The sequence below is a fragment of the Balaenoptera borealis genome, assembly GCF_965194805.1.
Source record: "Balaenoptera borealis genome assembly, chromosome: 14".
Taxonomy (NCBI): domain Eukaryota; kingdom Metazoa; phylum Chordata; class Mammalia; order Artiodactyla; family Balaenopteridae; genus Balaenoptera; species Balaenoptera borealis.
Window position 1 is genome coordinate 49,154,459 of NC_138875.1, and position 19,675 is coordinate 49,174,133.

Genomic DNA, 19,675 nt, shown 5'->3' on the forward strand with positions numbered 1-19,675 from the left:
TAACCCTCTGATTCCTGTTTGTAAAAAACAAGGACAGCAATGGTACCTACTATCCTGGGATTGTTTTTAAAAAACGGTGCCAAGCACGTAGTCCTCAAATATTATTAATACTTCTCCAAAAAAATTTGAAATAGTAAGTTTTTGTATGAAAATATAGAATTTCTTATTTTATAATATTCTGTTATTTTTTTTATTATCATTTTTTTGTAATTTTAAATTTATTTATTTATTTATTTATTTTTGGCTGTGCCGGATCTTCGTTTCTGTGCGAGGGCTTTCTCCAGCTGCGGCAAGCAGGGGCCACTCTTCATCGCGGTGCGCGGGCCTCTCACCATCGCGGCCCCTCTCGCTGCCGAGCACAGGCTCCAGATGCACAGGCTCAGCAGCTGTGGCTCAAGGGCCCAACTGCTCTGCGGCATGCAGGATCTTCCCAGACCAGGGCTCGAACCCGTGTCCCCTGCATTAGCAAGCAGACTCTCAACCACTTCACCACCAGGGAAGCCCCTGTTTTTTTTTAAGTATAAATCTGAGAGATCTACTGATCGTCTCATATTCAGATAAGCTGCTTTTATGTAGACTATTAGAAAAGCAGTAATAGATTTGTAATTTGTAATAACAAATATTACAAAATGTGATTATCTTATTTTCACACTGAAAAGAATTTCGGTTGTTTCTTCTAGCCTCTATTAAATGAGGTGTGATTATAGCACCACCTGCAGGATAAAAAGTTTAATATAAGAAATCACAAATTGGGTAATAATTTAGACAACCAGATTGAGATAAAGCAACAATCTTACTTTAAAGACAAACACTAAAAGTTACAGAACATGAGAAAAGTTTGAGGGTGGGTGAGAGAACAGTATTTACAATTCACACAGAAAACTGAACACTGCACCATCATTTTAATTTAAATACTTGTGTTCTACAGGCATAAAACACAAAAAGGTCAGGTTGCTATTACCCTCAAGAAAATTTCTTTCTGCAACAATCAATATAAATGAATTCAAATATACATCAAAAATTTCCACTTTAGAAAGACTGAAGCATATATTAGACAAGAATGTTTTGGGGGTAAAAAAATGGGAAAGAAATTTAAAACACTGATTAATGATGAAGATGAAAACTTATGAAATGTTAAGCAAAAAAGGTAAAATTAAAAATCATACCTAAATTAGTAGTTTTATTAAATATTAACAGATCTCAAAGACAACAATGAAAATGAAGTCTCTTTCTTAGTCTATCCCTAGTCCTGCTCTTCAAGGACAAGTACTGTACAGTTCCCTCTGAATCCTTTTGGAGATCTTCTAATAAACATTTTTAGGTTTATGTACAGTAAACACATACTCTTTTTTCAGTGAGTATATTTTATACTCTACCATTAATTCTCTGTACTACTAAATTTAAGAAAGTAATGTCAAACTTTAGCTATTGACTATGATTACCTCGCAGGACTGATAGGAGGGGTTCCTCAGGGGAGTACTGTCCCTCTTCCTTATGAAGCAAAATAAGGCCCAACGAAATGTGAGCTCAGGAAAAAAGTCCTATTTTTTGTGAGTAGAAGCAGCAGCATTTGTGGCACTCCTACTTTCCTTGTCAATATTTTATTGTCTCCAGCACAAAATTTGTCCTTCATAACTTTCTAATATAGCTACTACCTGTACCTTACCAGATACCTGCAACTCTTAAGAGGCATGGAGAAATACACAATCCTGGTCTTACTCTATGTATATAATCACACTGCAGTAATGGATGGACTGTTTTAAACTCAATCATAAATCTCAATATTCTAGACCAGGCAACGCTATTTCCATGCTTTGCAAGACTGCACTGGCACTGATTAGGCATGTATAGGGGACAGGAGAGAAAAGACCTGGGGTATATGTGAAGTAAATTGTGAAAATCAGCTATATTAATACATAAGAGTCAGTGAAATTAATTGTATACAAATTTAACAGACTAAATTGCCTTTTAAGGAGAGTCATCCAAGTTCTAGCTCCTTATTTCCAAGAAATGTCTAAAACTGAGATGCTTTACCTCTCAAAGTGGACACAGAAATTATTCACTGGGCTTCCCTGGTGGCGCAGTGGTTGAGAATCTGCCTGCCAATGCAGGGGACACGGGTTCGAGCCCTGGTCTGGGAAGATCCCACATGCCGTGGAGCAACTAGGCCCGTGAGCCACAACTACTGAGCCTGCGCGTCTGGAGCCTGTGCTCCACAACAAGAGAGGCCGCGATAGTGAGAGGCCCGCGCACCGCGATGAAGAGTGGCCCCCACTTTTGCCACAACTAGAGAAAGCCCTCGCACAGAAACGAAGACCCAACACAGCCAAAAATAAATAAATTGATTAATTAATCAAAAAAAAAAAGAAATTATTCACTAACTTCACTGATAAATTTCTACTGCCTTAGCCTACCACTAAGGAGCAACTCAGCTTAAAATATGCATCAATCTAAATTAAGAAAAGTTATACACACCCTGCATGGAAATAGCTATTGTAGACATATATATGGAAAAATAACCCAAGGAAAAGAATTAAACAACACATATATACCATTTTAGTACAACTATATGTACTAAATCTTTAATAAATAGATACAATAAAAAAATTGATTTACTCAAAATACTGTGGAAGTTGAAACCCCTTTCATAAAATAACTGTATTGTAAATTCTTCAAACTTCATATTTTTCTGGTGCCTCAACATCCCCACAAACAGGCTGTGAACGCCTTGCCCAGGTGACCAGGTGCACCAGTGTGATAAGGCTGGTCCCTGCCACAAGTTCTCTTTCTGCTCTCCCAACTGTGACATAATGACATTCAAACACACCAATGAAATCCCCTCACGTCTTTTGCTTGTGTACTCCATACCAACCCTCAACAAAGGCACTTGCCCCCATGTCCTCATTCTCTCTCAGATCCCCACTTGTTTGGTTGTGCCTGCCCCGGGTGCGCCTCCCATATGGCCCCCTGCATGTCGTGCAGGACCTCCTCTAGGACCTGTCAGTATAGGAAGTCTCTTTCACTTTCATACACCTTCGTGTGGTGTTATTTGGTGTCCACATTTGACTGATCAAAAAAAAAAAAATCCCATTTTAAGAAACATAATTATTTCTTACAACACATAGCGGCTATCAGTAGGCCTAAATTCATACCCTTTGGTCCAGTGATCTCCCTAGAATAACCTAAGGGCAGGGGGGCGGGGGGGAGGTGGAACCTAGAGTTTGAGACAATCAGCACAGAGGTCATTAAGAATAGAGTTTCCAGAGTCAGATAGAGACCTTGGTTCAAATGCCCCCTTTGCTACATATTAGCAGAAGTCATGCAAATTTCTTAACTTCTCTAAACCGATTTTCACATACATAAAATAGAGATAATACTTCCTTACAGAATAGTCACAGGATGAAATGAAATGAGACGAGGGATGTAAAGCACTTAAAAAGTGTCCAACACATTAAGTGCTCAATAAATGGTAGTCATTATTAGCAAAGAAAACAACAAAAACAAAACAACAACAACAAAAACTATGTTTAAAATCAGGTTCACTGATCACCATCTCTGTTAGAGGAAGTAATATGGTTAAGTAATTCTGAAACACCAAATACCATGTTTGATCCACAGCATGGGATTTCACATAACATGCTTCAAGAAGATGTATCTTCTATACAGCAAAGGAAGTACAACAGTGGTCCCATGACTATGGGATCCACTGATTATATCACATATGGCATGATCCAGAAGCTGCCTGCCTAGTAAAGTATTAGAACAGCGTGCAGAAAACACAGGTGAAGTGCAAACTCAGAGACAATACTCTATGAAGATGGAACTCCATCCTCCATCTTCTAAGACTTAGTGCATACTCACTGAATCAAAAAATTCTATATGGTACTATGTCCCCAACAGGACAAATATATGAAGAACCAAGGAATCAAAGAGTAGAAGGATGAACGGATCCAGTTATCATTACTCCCAAAGACCCACTGGGGGATCCTGTGCTTCCCATTCCTGCCCACAGTGGGCACACTTTCACCAAAGAACATAGCAAGAGTCCCTATAAACTAGACACCATGGCTGCCTCTTGGACATTTCAGGGTCCCTGTGTCCAGGGACCAACAGGATAGAGAAGAGTCATTATCATGACAGGGGTAACTAACCTGACAACTGGAATAGGTAGGGTAGCTTTTACACAATGAAGGCCAAGAGGAGTTTATGCAGTGAATCCAGGTGATCCACTTAAGTGCCTCTGGGTATTTCCTTGCCCAATTGTGATGATAAATGGACAAGTGACACAACTCTTGCCTCAAAAGACTGGCAATTTGGACCTTGGATCCGTCAGGCATAGAAGTCTGATCACACTACCAGTTAAGACCCAGAAGAGTTGGTAGTTGAGTGTGGGAGGAATCTAGAATGGATGGTGGAGGAGGAAATGATGGTATCAGCTGCAGCAGTGGGGACTGTAGTTCATCCTACTAACCTCCTCTTCTTTGCTTCTCCAAGGAAGAAACCTATTGAAATCCAAGGAGAGCTGGTTTCCAACACATATGAAGAAGTAGATCCCAGCAATTCAAGGAGTAGACTGTGATACACCATCACAAAGAGAGATTTGTACTATCCTAGCTGTTGGGAATGCTATTTAGACAGACGACAATTGTCAGCTCCTTCAGAGTCTGCTTCAGCTACAGAGAATTACCTGCCCATGAGCACAACTCTCCCTGGAGAGTCCACATCCAATGACTGATCACAGAGGGGAAATTATGGCTCATCCAACCATGTTGGCACACAGTGGGACAATTCTGACGGGCCACAGTTGCTCCAAAGCTCTCCATCAGGTTGGCTGAGGCTTTATTGGACCTGCATCTAGTTCAAACTCTTACTCTCCTTCCCTTCCACAGGTATCAATCCCTAATAAATATCCCATACACCAAAATTCTGTCCCAGCACCTGCTTCTAGACACCGTGACACATGAACGTTAGATGCATTTGTTTTAATTTAATACATTCGAATAAATCTGATATTCCAAGAATATACACCATGTTCATCTTGTGTTTCACATACTTCCAACAGTTCCCAGTTTAATAAGTGTCCTCATATATCACTGAATTGCTCTCTTCAGGAAATAGCTAACAATAAATAATAACGAAAGATGAGAAAATAACCAGTGTGCACATGGCCACAAGTCACAACTTACTTGCACTGGGGAAGGCTTCGGAACAGTGGTTACCACAGTAGTTCCTATTTGTGCCAGTTGTTTAACAGGTGCCACTGCCACCTTCTTGATTAACTGTGAACTAGAATTCTTGGGGGGGAGGGGGAGATAGTACAGAGTCATCAGCATTAGTAATTTAAAATTAATCGGTACTATGGCAAACATCAAAACACTTTACCACAGCAAACTTCTTTGTTATAACTGGTTTTATAACCTCATGAATTCTATGCATATTTTCTACTATTAACCTAACTGGTCAATTGGCCAGTTGACACTCATTTCTTATTCCTGAAGAGGCAACTTATTAAACAGATAAATATCACAGTATTTCTGCATTAAAATATTGCATTTTACTCTTTGGCTCACACAGAAAACATATAGATACTTTTTTTTTTTTTTGGTCATTTCTATTGCTGGTATCCTTTTAGTCTTTTTTAAAAAATAACTTTAATTAAACTTCATTTTTTGTGATATAATTGACATATAACATTGCGTAAATTTAAGGTGTACAATGTGATTTGATATAATTATATATTGCAGTGTGATTCCCACCATAACATTAGCTAACATCTATGTCATATCACATAATTATCATTTTTCTTTATTGAAGTATAGTTGATGTACAGTATTATGTAAGTTTCAGGTTTACAACATATCAATTCACAATTCTTAAAGGTTATACTCCATTTATAGTTATTATAAAAGATTGTCTATATTCCCTGTGTTGTACAATATATCCTTGTAGCTGATTTATTTTATATATAGTAGTTTGTATCTCTTAATCTTCTACCTCTATCTTGACCCTCCCCCTTAGACTCTTATTTAATATACGATTTTAAACAAAAGTCTGCTAACCTATCTCCTCAACACATAGCAAACAAGAAAGGGAAGGAGCAGCTATCATTGACAGATACTGAAATAGAGAAAATGACTGGCTGAGAACCTAGAATCAAATTATGAGAGAGTGGGTTGGGGGAAACTGGCAAAGAATGATATTACCACAGAATACAAGGAAACTTTTTATTAGGATGAGCCTGCTTCATCAAGAAAATACTATACTACATTCCACATTTTCTGTTTAACCAAAGAAAGATGCCCATAAAAATATATTTTTTTAACTCTGGCACACACAGGATAAGCTTTAGTTACCTAGAAAGATGATCATGTATGTAAAATAAATCATCTTCTAACAATGCCAAGTTAATGAAATATTACAGCAGATTTCTAATTTTTTTAAAGGTAATTCCTATATGATATGGATAAAAAATACTATAAATTGTAGTGTTAATGTTTTACCACAAGTTAAAATTGAAGCAGAATGGCTATTTTTTTCCTGTTTAGAGATGCACATAGCCCTTTGAACATCCCCTTGAGGACAATAAAATCTTTGAGTACGAAGATTAACTTATTAATTTTGCCAAACAACAAAACCAAACACCTAGATTAAATTAACATATTCAAAGAAAGTAGCTTAATTCAAAAAGTCAAGCAGAATCATCTCTTCTACTATTTTTACTGGCAAATACATACACATTTATATGAAGATAATTGCTGGAAAACTAAGGAGGATGAAAAAAACTTTAATGTATATTACCTGCATTGTACAGATTTTGACTGTTTGAGTATTCGTTGGTACAGCTGGCCTTGAAGTTATGTTACTTGTGGTCTCAGTTCTTGTTACAGCTTGCTGAGGAGATACCAACATCAACTGACCACTGTTACTTTTGATCAAAACTGTTCCTATAGTTAAAAGAAAACAAAATGTGAGCTAATAAATGAAGTATAATCATCACATATTGTTCTCCCACTTCTTTCAGTGCTGTAAAATGTTCTGAATAAGTGATTAGTTAGTACATACTGAATTCCATGTCTACTAATTAAGATATATAATATGGAAAAAATGTTGTCATTCAAAGCTATTTAAAATATTAAAAGTCTAAACGTATTAACAAGATACTCCTGAAGAAGGCAAAACACTTTTCCTCATGACATCAAACTATTTATAATGCTACAGTAAGACGGTTTGGTAACAGCACAAGACTACACAACCTGACCGATGGAATAGAATAGAAAACCCCCAAATAGACCCCAAATAGCCTGCAGATACATCATATCAAATTTTTCTAAAAGCACTGCAGATCAGTGAGAAAAAGAGCTACTATTCAATAAATAGGGCTTGTTCAATTAACTAATGGAAAAGATGAAAAGTTTCACACCATACACAAAAACCCAAGGGCATTAAGGATACAATGATGAAAAGGAAAAACTTTTAAACTTTTAGACAATGTAGAAAACTGTCATTCTGAACTTGGGATAGGGAAAATTTTCTTAAATAAGTGAAGTTTGATACATACAACTATATTTTAAAAACTTTTGCTCAGCAAAATATATCATCAGGTAAAAAGACAAACCACAAAATTGGAGAAAATTTGGGGACTTCCCTGGTGGCGCAGTGGTTAAAAATCCACCTGCCAAGGCAGGGGACACAGGTTCGATCCCCAGTCTGGGAAGATCCCACATGCTGTGGAGCAACTAAGCCCGTGCGCCACAACTACTGAGCCCACGTGCCTAGAGCCCATGCTCTGCAACAAGAGAAGCCACCACAATGAGAAGCCCATGCACCGCGACGAAGAGTAGCCCCTGCTCGCAGCGACTAGAGAAAGCCCCTGCGCAGCAACAAACACCCAATGCAGGCAAAAATAAATAAATTTTTAAAAATAAATAAAACTAATAAAAAAAAATTGGAGAAAATTTTAGTTCACGTATATTCAAAGAACAAATATCCAAAATGCAAAAAAGAAACACAGATACCAATGACAGGGAAAGGTAAATTAAGACCACAGTGAGATATCACTTTATATCTACCTAGACAGAAAAAAATTAATAAGTCCAATGACAATATTAAGTGTTAGAGAGATGTGCAGTAACAAAAACTCTCAACATCTTTAGGCTGGTAGTGTAATTTGGTACAACTGCTTTGTTCAACTCTACATCGTTGTGCCAAACTGGTTCCCATTTGCATACCCTCTAACCCAGTATTTCTAACGTAAAGAGATAGTTGTCCATGTAAGTAGGAGGTACAAACAAGAATATTCATAGCTGGAGTTCCATGTCTGGAATGGCAGCATGAAGAGCTCAATAAAGCCACTCCCCAGCAAAACAAGCATAACTGGTGAAAATTATTTTTAAAAACAACCATTTAAAGTCTTTGGAAATGCCCTAAGGCATACAGAAAATGACTAGACAATTATTAAAGAGAATCTACTAAAACTCAGAACAGCAAGAATCTGTGGCATCTGAACCATGACCCACTCCCTCTCCCTTCTCAGTTCAGGCATTGTGGACAACACAAGGCCTCCCTCTTTCCCAAACTCCCAGTTGAGGGCTATGGTATCTTCCTGGGAGAAGCAGGCCACCAGCATTTCCCATCTCTGCCACCCCAACTTGCATACAGAAGAGAACAAATTTGAAATAAGTGCATCCAAGAGTTTCCAGGCTTCTTGTTTCACCCATCCCCACTCAGAAAGGGAAGGCTCTACCCCAGGGATGGCTCAGAGAATACTTGGGGCCCAATCACCCTCACCCCAGTTCTTTCATGGGGTTGAGGTTCCACACTGGAAGAGAAGCAGAGAAGACCAGAGGCTACCACCCATGCCCAGTACCCCACTTCTAAAACATGGATATCACTCAGAAAGAAACATGCCACAGCCCTGGGTACTTGCTCCAAACATCTCCCAAGAGAAACTGACTTTATTTCCAACAGAGTGCGGGAAAGGTCAAGGCTAAGGTCACTCTCAAGTACAACAGAACAATTAAAAGGTTTCTGGTATCTTCATGACAGATACAAGCTAAGTCACAGGCATATCTCCAGTTTACCAAAGAGAACAAGATAAAGAAACAACTAAGAAGGGCCCTTCTGGGGTCAGAACCTCAAGCAATGACCTCAAAAACTACCCTTTGTAAAGGAGTCCACATTTAATTGAATCAGACTATGGAGGAAGTTAGGCCCTAGGGCACTGTTGAAAACAAGAGGGTAACTGGCTGGCAGTGAGTGGAACCTAACAGCTAGGCGTGACACCAGCTGAAGTAGAAAGCTTAACAGAGAGATCAGAGAAAGAAACAGTCAAAAAGAGCCCTGCTAAAACCACTGTCATCCCAGGGTGGCTGTGCTTATGCCCAAAGCTGTACCCTGTGAGGAAAACAGACTTCACTAAAATAACACAGCCATTTAAACAAACAAACAAACAACAAGAACCCACTCAGGGGAGTAAAGACCAGTATCTAGACTTGCTATAATATATTAGTTTTGCTTAACAAAGTACAAGACATACAAAGAAAAAGAAAAGTGTGACACAGAAAAAGGCAGGCAACAGAAACCACCTATGAGGGACTAGATGTTAGATTTAACAAAGACATCAAAGTAACTGTTATAAATATGTCAAGAAACTAAAGGAAATCATGCTTAAAGAAGGAAGATATGATGATGATTATCTCAACAAATAGAGAATACCATTAGAGAAATAGATATCATAAAAAAAGGAATTCTGTAGTTAAAAAGTACAATAATTGAAATAAAAATTTCACTAGAGAGGCTTAACAGCAGACTTGAATGATCAGAAGATAAGTCAGTGAACTTGAAAATAGTTCAATAGAGATTATGCAATCCAAAGAACTGAGAGAAAAAAGAATGAAGAAAAATGAACAGAGCTTCATAGAAACGCAGGACAATGATAGGCACACCAACATAGGCATAATGTGAGTACCAGAAAGAGAGGGGGGAGGGAGGGGAAGGAGGGAGGTGGGGAGGGAGCAGGGGGAGAGAAAGAGAGAGAGAGAGAGAGATAGGAACAGAAAAAATATTCAAAGAAATAATGGCTGACAATTTCCCAAATTTGATGAAAAATAATCTAAACATCCAAGTAGCTCAACAAACTCTAAGTAAGATAAATGCAAAGAGATCCACACCAAGACACAACATGATAAAAATGTACAAAGAGAAAATCTTGAGAACACCAGGAGAAAAATGTACAAGAGTACTGCATTGATAGGATTAACAGCTAACTTCTCATTAGAAACAATGGAGGCCAGACAGTAGGGGTATGACATATTCCACTTGCTGGGGAAAAAACAAAAAACAAAAAAACCAACTATCAACCAACAATCAGATATTTCCTGAAAATAACTGTCAAAAAAGGAGACAAAATAAAGACATCCTAGACTGGGATTGACATATACACACTACTATATATAAAATAGATAACTAATAAGAACCTACTGTATAGCACAGGGAACTCTACTCGATACTCTGTAATGGCCTATATGGGAAAAGAATCTAAAAAAAGAGTGGATATATGTATATGTAAAACAGATTCACTTTGCTGTACACCTGAAACTAACACAACATTGTAAATCAAATATACCCCAATAAAAACTTAAAAAAAAAAAAAAAAAAAAGACATCCTCAGATAAAAAAGACATCCTCCTTAGAGGACTGAGTGCTAGCAGACAAACCAGACAGGAAATACTAAATGAAGTTCTTCAGGCTGAAAACAAGAGACTCCAGAAAGTAACTCAAATTCACATGAAAAGGGCATTGGTAAAGTTAATTATATAATTTATATGCATATTACTGCTTTATCTTAATGGGTTTAAAAAACAACTATATAGAACAATATATATAATTGTATTCTTGAACCTATAACATATTAGAAATGTAACATATTTGTGAACAATAACACAAAGAAAGTGGTCAGGAGCAAAGTTGTACTGCACTAAGGAAATGACTTCAGATGGTAACTGGAATCTATAGGAACAAACGAAGAAAACTAGGAATGGTAAATAAGAAGGTAATAAAACAAATGCTACAAATATATCCTTGTGCTCCTTCTGTCAGCATCTTTAAAAGACATATAATTACATAAGGTAATAATTATAACAAGGTATTGCTGGGTTTGTAACATATCTAGATGCAATATGTAGAGCAATAATAGCACAAAAATAAAAAAGAGGGAAATGAGCTAAATAGGAAAAATGTTTCTACACCTCACTGAAACAAGTTAATATAAATGTGAAGTAAATTCTAAGATGTATATTGTAAGCCCAAGAGCAATCACTAAAAATACATATATATTCTTAAAAAATATTATAAAGGAATTAAAATATTACACTAGAAAATATTCACTTAATGCAAAGGAAAGAGGGAACAGAGGAAGAACAAAAAAGAGAAAATACATAGAAACAAAAGTAAATGGCAGGGGCTTCCCTGGTGGCGCAGTGGTTGAGAATCTGCCTGCTAATGCAGGGGACACGGGTTCGAGCCCTGGTCTGGGAAGATCCCACATGCTGCGGAGCAACTAGGCCCGTGAGCCACAACTACTGAGCCTGCGCATCTGGAGCCTGTGCTCCGCAACAAGAGAGGCCACGATAGTGAGAGGCCCGCGCACCGCGATGAAGAGTGGCCCCCGCTTGCCGCAACTAGAGGAAGCCCTCGCACAGAAACAAAGACCCAACACAGCCAAAAATAAATAACTAAATAACTAAAAAAAACCAAAAAAAGTAAATGGCAGGCCTAAACCCAACTATATCATTAACATTAAATGTGAATGGATTAAATAATCCAATCAAAAGGCAAAAAGTGTCAGACCCAATTATAAAATAGGATTCAATTATATGCTGCCTACAGAAGACACACTTTAGACTCAAAGACACTAAAAAGGTCAAAGTAAAAGGACAGAAAAGACATATCATCCAACAGCAACCATAAGAAAACTGGAGTGGCCATACTAATATCAGACAATAGAGTAAAACAAAATGTGTTACTGGAGATAAAGAGGGGTACTTTATAATCGATAAAACAGCCAATGGATCAGGAAGGTTTAACAATTACAAACATATATGCACCAAACAACCAAGCCCAAAATATATGAAGAAAAGTTGACATAAATGAAGGAACAAAATAGAGAATTCAACAATAATACTTGGGAGACCTCAACACTCTACTTTCAATGAAAGATAGATGTCTAGGTAGAAGATCAACTAGGAAATCAAATACTTGAACAACACTATAAACCAACCATACCTAAAACACATCAATAGTATACTCCACCCAACAACAGCATTCTTCTTAAGTGTACGTGGAACAGTCTCAGGATAGACTACATGCTAGGATATAAAACAAGTTTAAATAAATTTAAAAGGACTGAAATCATACAATGTGTGGTCTCCAACTACAATGGAATGAAATTAGAAATCTGTAACAAAAAGAAATTAGGGGACCTCATAACTATGTAGAAATTAATTACTCCTAAGTAGCCAGTTGGTCAATTAAGAAATCACAAGGGAAACTGGACTACACTTTGAGATGAATGAAAATGAAGACACAACATACCCAAATTTATGTGATGCAGCTGAAGTAGTGTCTAAGGGAAATTTATACAGCTGACCCTGAACAACGTGGGGGTTGGAGGTACTGACGCCCCACACCCCTGTTCCGTTGAAAATCTGCATGTATCTTTACAGTTGGCCCTCCATATCTGAAGTTCCGCATCCACAGATTCAACTGATTGCAGCTCATGTAGTACCATAATATGGACTTATCGAAAAAAATCTGAGTATAAGTGGACCTGTGCAGTGCAAACCTGTGTTGTTCACAGGTCGACTGTTGTTGTAAATCCCTCTATTTTAAAAGTAGGATTAGGGCTTCCCTGGTGGCACAGTGGTTAAGAATCCGCCTGCCAATGCAGGGAACATGGGTTCAAGCCCTGGTCCGGGAAGATCCCACATGCCGTGGAGCAAATAAGCCCGTGCGCCACAACTACTGAGCCTGCGCTCTAGAGCCTGCGAGCCACAACTACAGAAGCCCACGCGCCTAGAGCTCACGCTCCGCAACAAAAGAAGCCACCACAATGAGAAGCCCACGCACCACAACGAAGAGTAGCTCCTGCTCGCCGCAACTAGAGAAAGCCCGTGCGCAGCAATGAAGACCCAACACAGCCAAAAATAAATAAATAAATAAATAAATAAATAAATAAATAAATAAATAAATAAATTTATATTAAAAAAAAAAAGATCTGAGGAGATGTGGGAAGCCCTGAAAGATTTCAAGTAGGAGAGACATTATTATATTTGCATTTCAAAAAAAATAAAAAATAAATAAAAGAAGGATTATTTGAATTAATAACTTAACCTTCTATCTTAAGACATTGGGGAAAAAAGCAAAATAAAAACTATAGCAAGCAGACGAAAGAAAATTAATAAAGATTAGAGCAGAGGTCAATAGAATAGAGAATAGAAGAACAACTGAGAAAAATCAAAAGTTGGTTCTCTGAACAGACCAAAAAAACTGACAAATCTTTACCTAGATTAACTAAGAGAAAAGGAGAGAAGGCTCAATCTGCTAAAATCAGGAATGAAAAAGAGAGGATATGACCACTAATCTTACAGAAAGAAGGATTATAATAGAATACTATGGCCTATTATAAACAAATAAATTGGATAAATAATATGAAATGGGGCTTCCCTGGTGGCGCAGTGGTTGAGAATCTGCCTGCCAGTGCAGGGGACACAGGTTCGAGCCCTGGTCTGGGAAGATCCCACATGCCACGGAGCAATTGGGCCCGTGAGCCACAACTACTGAGCCTGTGCGTCTGGAGGCTGTGCTCCACAACAAGAGAGGCCGCGATAGTGAGATGCCCGCTCACCGCGATGAAGAGTGGCCCCCGCTTGCCGCAACTAGAGAAAGCCCTCGCACAGAAACGAAGACCCAACACAGCCATAAATAAAATAAATAAATAAATAAATAAAAATTTAAAAAAAAAGAAAATGGGCAACCTGAATAGATCTCTAACAAACACAGATTGAATTAATAATCAAAAATAGCATCCACAAGATAAGCTCAGTTCCAGATGGCTTCACTGATGAATTCTACCAAACATCTAAGGAAAAATAAATCCTTCACAGATTCTTCTAAACAACAGAAGAGGAAACATGTGTCAATTCATTCTGTAAGGTCGGTATTACCCTGATATTAAAACCAAACAGAGACATCACAAGAAAACTAGAGACCAAAATGTCTTATGTATACCAATGCAAAAATTCTCAACAAAGTACTACGAACTGAATCCAGCAACATTTAAAAAGTGTTATACCCCATAACCAAGTGATATTTATCTCAGTATGCAAGGTTGGTTTAAGACCCACAGCGAACACCATACTTAGTGGTGAAAGACTAAATGCTTTTCCCCTAAGATCAGGAACATTTGAGATGAAGAATGAGACAAAGATGCCTACAATCACTACCACTTTTATTTAACATTATACTGAGAGTTCTAACCAGGGCAATTAAGCAAGAAAATAAAATAAAAGGCATCCAGAATAGAAAGTAAAACTATCTATTCACATATATTATGATCTTCTATATAAAAATCCAAACAAATCCACGAAAAAAAGCCATTAAAATTAATAAACGAGTTCAGCTAGGAAGAAGGATACAAGATCAATTAAAAAAAAAAACTGTATTTCTATACATTTCCAATGACTAACTATAAATGGAATTAAGGAAAAAAAATTCCATTTACAATAGCATCAAAAATAATATACTTTAGGAATAAATTTAACAAAATAAGTGCAAAAGCAATACTCTGGAAACTACAAACTTGCTGAAAGAAATTAAACATCTAAATAAATGGAAAGACATCCCATGTTTGTGGACTGAGAGACTTATACTTACTTTGCAGGACTGTTAAAGGGATCAAATGAGACAATATGAGCAAATTTATGAATTTTAAAGTTATTGGTGGTAGTTGTTATTAATGCCTTAAGGTCCACAACCTTTGAGTCTTTCTAACTCAAATATGAGTTAAAGTGACTTCACAGCCTTTGAAATCCAAACAGTGGATGGCGCATATGGTGAGCACTGAAGACAACTGTCTCTCATTTCATGACGTCCAGGAGCACTGTTACAACTGTGGAGCAGATGATCATGTAATATTCCTTTGATAAAGCTAGGGTGGAAACAAGAACCACGAAGATTATCCAGGAACTAATTCAGGAATTTGAGAAATGCAAAACCTATACCACGTCTCAGCATGAAGGAGTTGATGAAAAAGGACCCGAACCATTTCACAAGCAACTTTCACAAACTTCTGTACAGTAAGACTGAGAAGCAGAATTTATGAAGCACAGTCTATGACATAAAAGAAGCAATCAAGTCCTTACTCATCACTCTGAAATACATGATAGAAGAGACACAGAATACCAAAACCGGAAAGAGCCACAGTCTGGTCTAAATCCCACAAATTCATAAAAAAGAAGACTGAAGAGATTACCAAAAATATTCAACAGAATAATCTTCAGGGCTTTGCTACAGTTTCTTTCATTTCCTCACAATGCCCCCCTTTTTGTTTCCAGCTCCTGCTCCCTAGAAAAACCTGTGGTGCATATGCATATTTTTTAAAAACTAGTTCTGTTCACAGAGGAAATTCTGAAGTAAAGAGAAATCAAATACTTAAAGTATTCATTACCTTGGGAAAATGAGAGCTGACTCCTATGTAATTTAAGCATCCTTGAGTAATCCTCTGCTAATCCTCAGTATATAAAAGTAGAACAAGACCTTTTTAAAACGTTATTTTAATCAGTGTTTCTATGTCATTCCTCAAGTATCGGTTATCTTATTGTGCATCTGTGAGAGCACAAATATGAGTATGTTCTTCTGCCACCCCTCAGCAGAAATTCCAAAAGCTGCTCTTCAAGGTACCTTCTCACCTCCTCTCTAAATAACAACTCCTAAAGGCAACTTATCTCCTCTCTTTTGTGGGAGTTTAATCCATGGTCGACAGCATAACAAGTTTTAGTGTAGTGCATACTTAGGCTGTGGTCCTGGTTTGCTGCTGTTTTGCTCTAGCAAGTTTCAGTTTTGGTTTCTCTGTGTAATAAAAAGATCAGGCTCTAAAATTCTATAAATCGCCTTTTAACATTGCTACGCAAGGAGGCATATTGTACACACACCAAGTAGTAAGCACAGTGTTTCGGAAAGAGTAGAGTTAAACAGACCTGAATTCAAATTCCCTCTGACATCTATGACTTGTCTGGCATTGGGCAAATTCTTTACCCTGAGACCTTTTTCCTTATTTGCTATCTATCTATTATGACCAGCAAACAAAAGAATATAAATAATGTATAAAAATAATAATGGATAAAAAGTGCCCAGCAATATAATGTTGTATGTCAACTGTAGGTCAATTTTTTTTAAAAGTGCTTAGCACAGTACACCCTCAATAAGTGATCCGTTCCCACTTACCAGCAAGTTTCCACTCCTGAAAGTTCTTCTCTCTTAATACTTTTTTGATTGTTTCTAGACAAACTTCACTGACTAGATAGGAATTTTGTTTTTAACAAATTAGGAGTAATTTCATTCAAACACATTCATAGCTACTTTATAAGAGTGCATGTAGGATGACAATTTAGAACCAGCATAAAATGTATCCAGTGGTGCACACAGCCTTAAGTGTATGTACGTCCTGTACCATACAAAACTAAAACACAGCTACAACACAACATTAGCTACAAAAGAGGCGCTCTCATTTTGCTAGGGGAAACTGACATCACGTGAACCAAATGCTTCCACTTCTTTACCACCTTTGGGGGTCAGAGTTCCCATTGCTGCTCAGCAAAATACATAGAAAACAATCAAATTATGAATAGAGTTTTTTCCCAAAGAAGATAACATGTGCTTTTTTTCCCCACTGAAATTCCAAGTGACTTTCATTTGAGGAAAGAAAACAAGGTAGAACACTCAAACACCATTCTGCATATTTACAATATGCAAATGATCACAAAGCAAAACCTTTGTCTCAGTCATAAAAAACAGCCCCACAGAGTAAACTCTAGTATATAAAGTAGTCACAGGCTCATTAACGGTAGCATTCACACAATGCTTCACAAATAACCACCTCATGGCTCTGACCTGTCAACTCCGGCATTTGCTCCCTGTGAGACGGATCCTTCTAACTCAAAGTTACTTACAATCATCACACATCTGAAAATTGTGCGGGAAGCAATATTATTCATTTCTAAGCAGTAAACTTACTTAGGCTTGTTTAAATTTAAAATTCACTTTCGGTCTTAACACACAAGAGGCTTTTAAAAACACTTTTTTTTTTTAACATAGTAATCTAAGCGTGTGGATATAAAAATTGATCCTTTCTCCATATGAAAACAAACTTTAGCGATACTCTTTATCTTCCCGCACCTAAGAGCCAGTGCCTCAAGGGCCCTCCTGAATATGCTGCTCCAGCTTTTCCTGTGTCACTTAAGGGAAAAGATGCTCTCTTTAAATAGAAAAAGAAAAACTATGCAGTAAGGACTCAAAGAGGCTATCTTGATTGCAACGCCAAATCACTGCCCCGCAAAGTCAAGATTATGAAAGGTTCTCCTGGCTGAGTTGTTTAGAACTCCCAGCGAGAAGGCGCAATCCCGGGCTGCGACGTTTCCCGTGTCACCGCTGGCTGGCCCGAGAGATAAGCCGGAAAAGGTGAGCGACATACCTGGAGGAAGCTGCAAATTAGCAGGCAACTGGATTGTTGTGGTGTTGGGGGCTTTCACAGCGACAATCTGAGGAGCTGGCAGACGAGGGCCGCTGCTGAGTTTAGGAAGAGCACTGACAGGAGCCACTTTTGTCACCAGGGTCCCCACGGGGGACCGCAGCGGCTGGGACGCCGTGGACTCCACGCAGACACTGACAGGAGCCTTAGTCACGGCGCCCAAGGCCACCGGAGTGCTCTCCACCCGGACGGGCAGAGCCGCGGCGGGGGCCATGGTCACGGTCCCGGAGGCGCCCACACCGGCGGGGGGAGCGGCGCCGGCCGGTTCTGTGAGGCCCGCGGGCATCCCCAGGTGGATCAGCGGCAGCTGAGGCGCCGCCGTTCCGGGAGCACAGGCGAGGGGACGCTTGACAAGCGGCAGCCGACTCCAGTGCAGTTCCGGCTCCACAGCATCGCTAGGGAGAGGCGCCGGGGCCGCCACACGAGTCAGTGACCGGCGCCGGCTGGACAGCGGGACCCCGGCGTCCCGGACCTTCCTCCAGTCCGCGCGGCCCCGCCGGCAGCCACACCTGCTCGGCCACTCGCCGCTTCCTCAGCGGCGCTCACACGTGCGCCGGATCAACCCGGCCCCTCAGCCTCGGGACCAGATACAGCGGAGCCCGGCTGCGCGGCTCCCGGAAGGGCGTCACTTCGGCTCCCACCTTCCACCAAAACTCTGCGCGGCGGATTCCCCCGCCAGAAATTTCAAAACTACAAACCCAGAGCGGCCCAAAGCCCCCTACGCGCGCTCCGCACAGCCCCTCAGCGCGGCCACGCCAGCCATGTTTATATAGCCACGCGGAGACCTCGCGCACGCGCACCAGCCGCCGCCGCTGCACCGGGCTTCCCCCCGACTCCGGCCGCGTGATTGGCCACAGACTGGAATCGCGCTCGTGACGTCAGTAGGGACGGCTCCAGAGGGCCTTAGAATCCGCCTCTGAATCCTGAAGAAGGAGGGGTGAGTTGCCAAAAATCTACCACGTGGGGAGGCCAGACAGTACTTGGAAAACTGCGGCATCCGCGTTCTGCTCTCTCCTTGGTATCCCCAGTTGCGTGTTTCTTGAAGAGCCCGGACTATACTTTCCACAGGCTTCTACTTTTTAAGGAAACAGTGTGGAGGACCGATTTCAGAGAACGGTAACAAAGTAAGAACTCAATCACGCTTCCTCACTGTTTTTCTGCGGGCTTGGCTGTATAGCGTCGTTAGAATGAGCATTGCATTTGACACTGTGAAAAAAAAACTTCCATTTCTTTCTTTTAAATGTTTAAGCATGGCGTATAATTTTACAGTCCGTAAAATGTGCCTATTTTCGAATAATTAATTTAGGGTTGAGCTGCCCCAGGGGAAAATCTCTCCCTTCCTCGGCGTTGCTGTAGATGTCTCTGTCACCTTTGAGCTTATTTAAGTTGTTTACGTGTCTGTCTGCTTGAAAACTGGGACAGTGTCTTTTGATTCCTACATCCTCAGATTCTAGCGCTTAGATTTTAAGTGCAATGCTAGATATTCTTTGAATAAGTGAAAAGAGTGTGGCAAATGAATCAATAATACAAGTCAAATATGGGAAAACATGCCCCTTAGAGATCTAATCAGAGAGGATGCCTTGATTTCAGGCTGTTGTCCTAATATTATATATTTGTAGGAACCGACACTATACTGAATGAGATAGATTATGCAGGTAGGCAGGCAACGTGACGTTTACAGCTTCTAGGTCTCTCCCTGCCTGTCTGTTCCAGCGGACAGGATCTCCTCACAGTCCTCACACGTCACTGCGTTTGCCATCTCCCACATCTCAGCCAGTCCAAATCAAGAACCCATCTCATGACCCAAATCAATCGCAACATTCCCCATTTTATGAAGACTTACTTGATCACTTACCTGACAGAAAACCCCTC

At 39.5% G+C, this 19,675-nt stretch overlaps 1 protein-coding gene across 4 annotated transcripts in view; it reads right to left on the reverse strand.

Moving 5' to 3' along the window:
• Positions 1-19,649, reverse strand: part of TAF4B (TATA-box binding protein associated factor 4b) — a 115,587-nt gene extending 95,938 nt beyond the window's left edge. For 3 of the 4 annotated variants that reach the window (XM_082355488.1, XM_082355486.1, XM_082355489.1), the window contains exons 1-3: positions 17,747-19,649; positions 6,799-6,944; positions 5,187-5,294 (exon numbers count right to left, since the gene is read on the reverse strand). In XM_082355488.1, coding sequence (XP_082211614.1) covers positions 5,187-5,294; positions 6,799-6,944; positions 17,747-18,089 — 597 coding nt within the window. In that variant the 5' untranslated portion in view covers positions 18,090-19,649. The remainder of the gene's footprint in view (positions 1-5,186; positions 5,295-6,798; positions 6,945-17,746) is intronic. The other variant, XM_082355487.1, reaches the window with a different exon arrangement.
• Between the last annotated feature and the right edge of the window lie 26 nt (positions 19,650-19,675).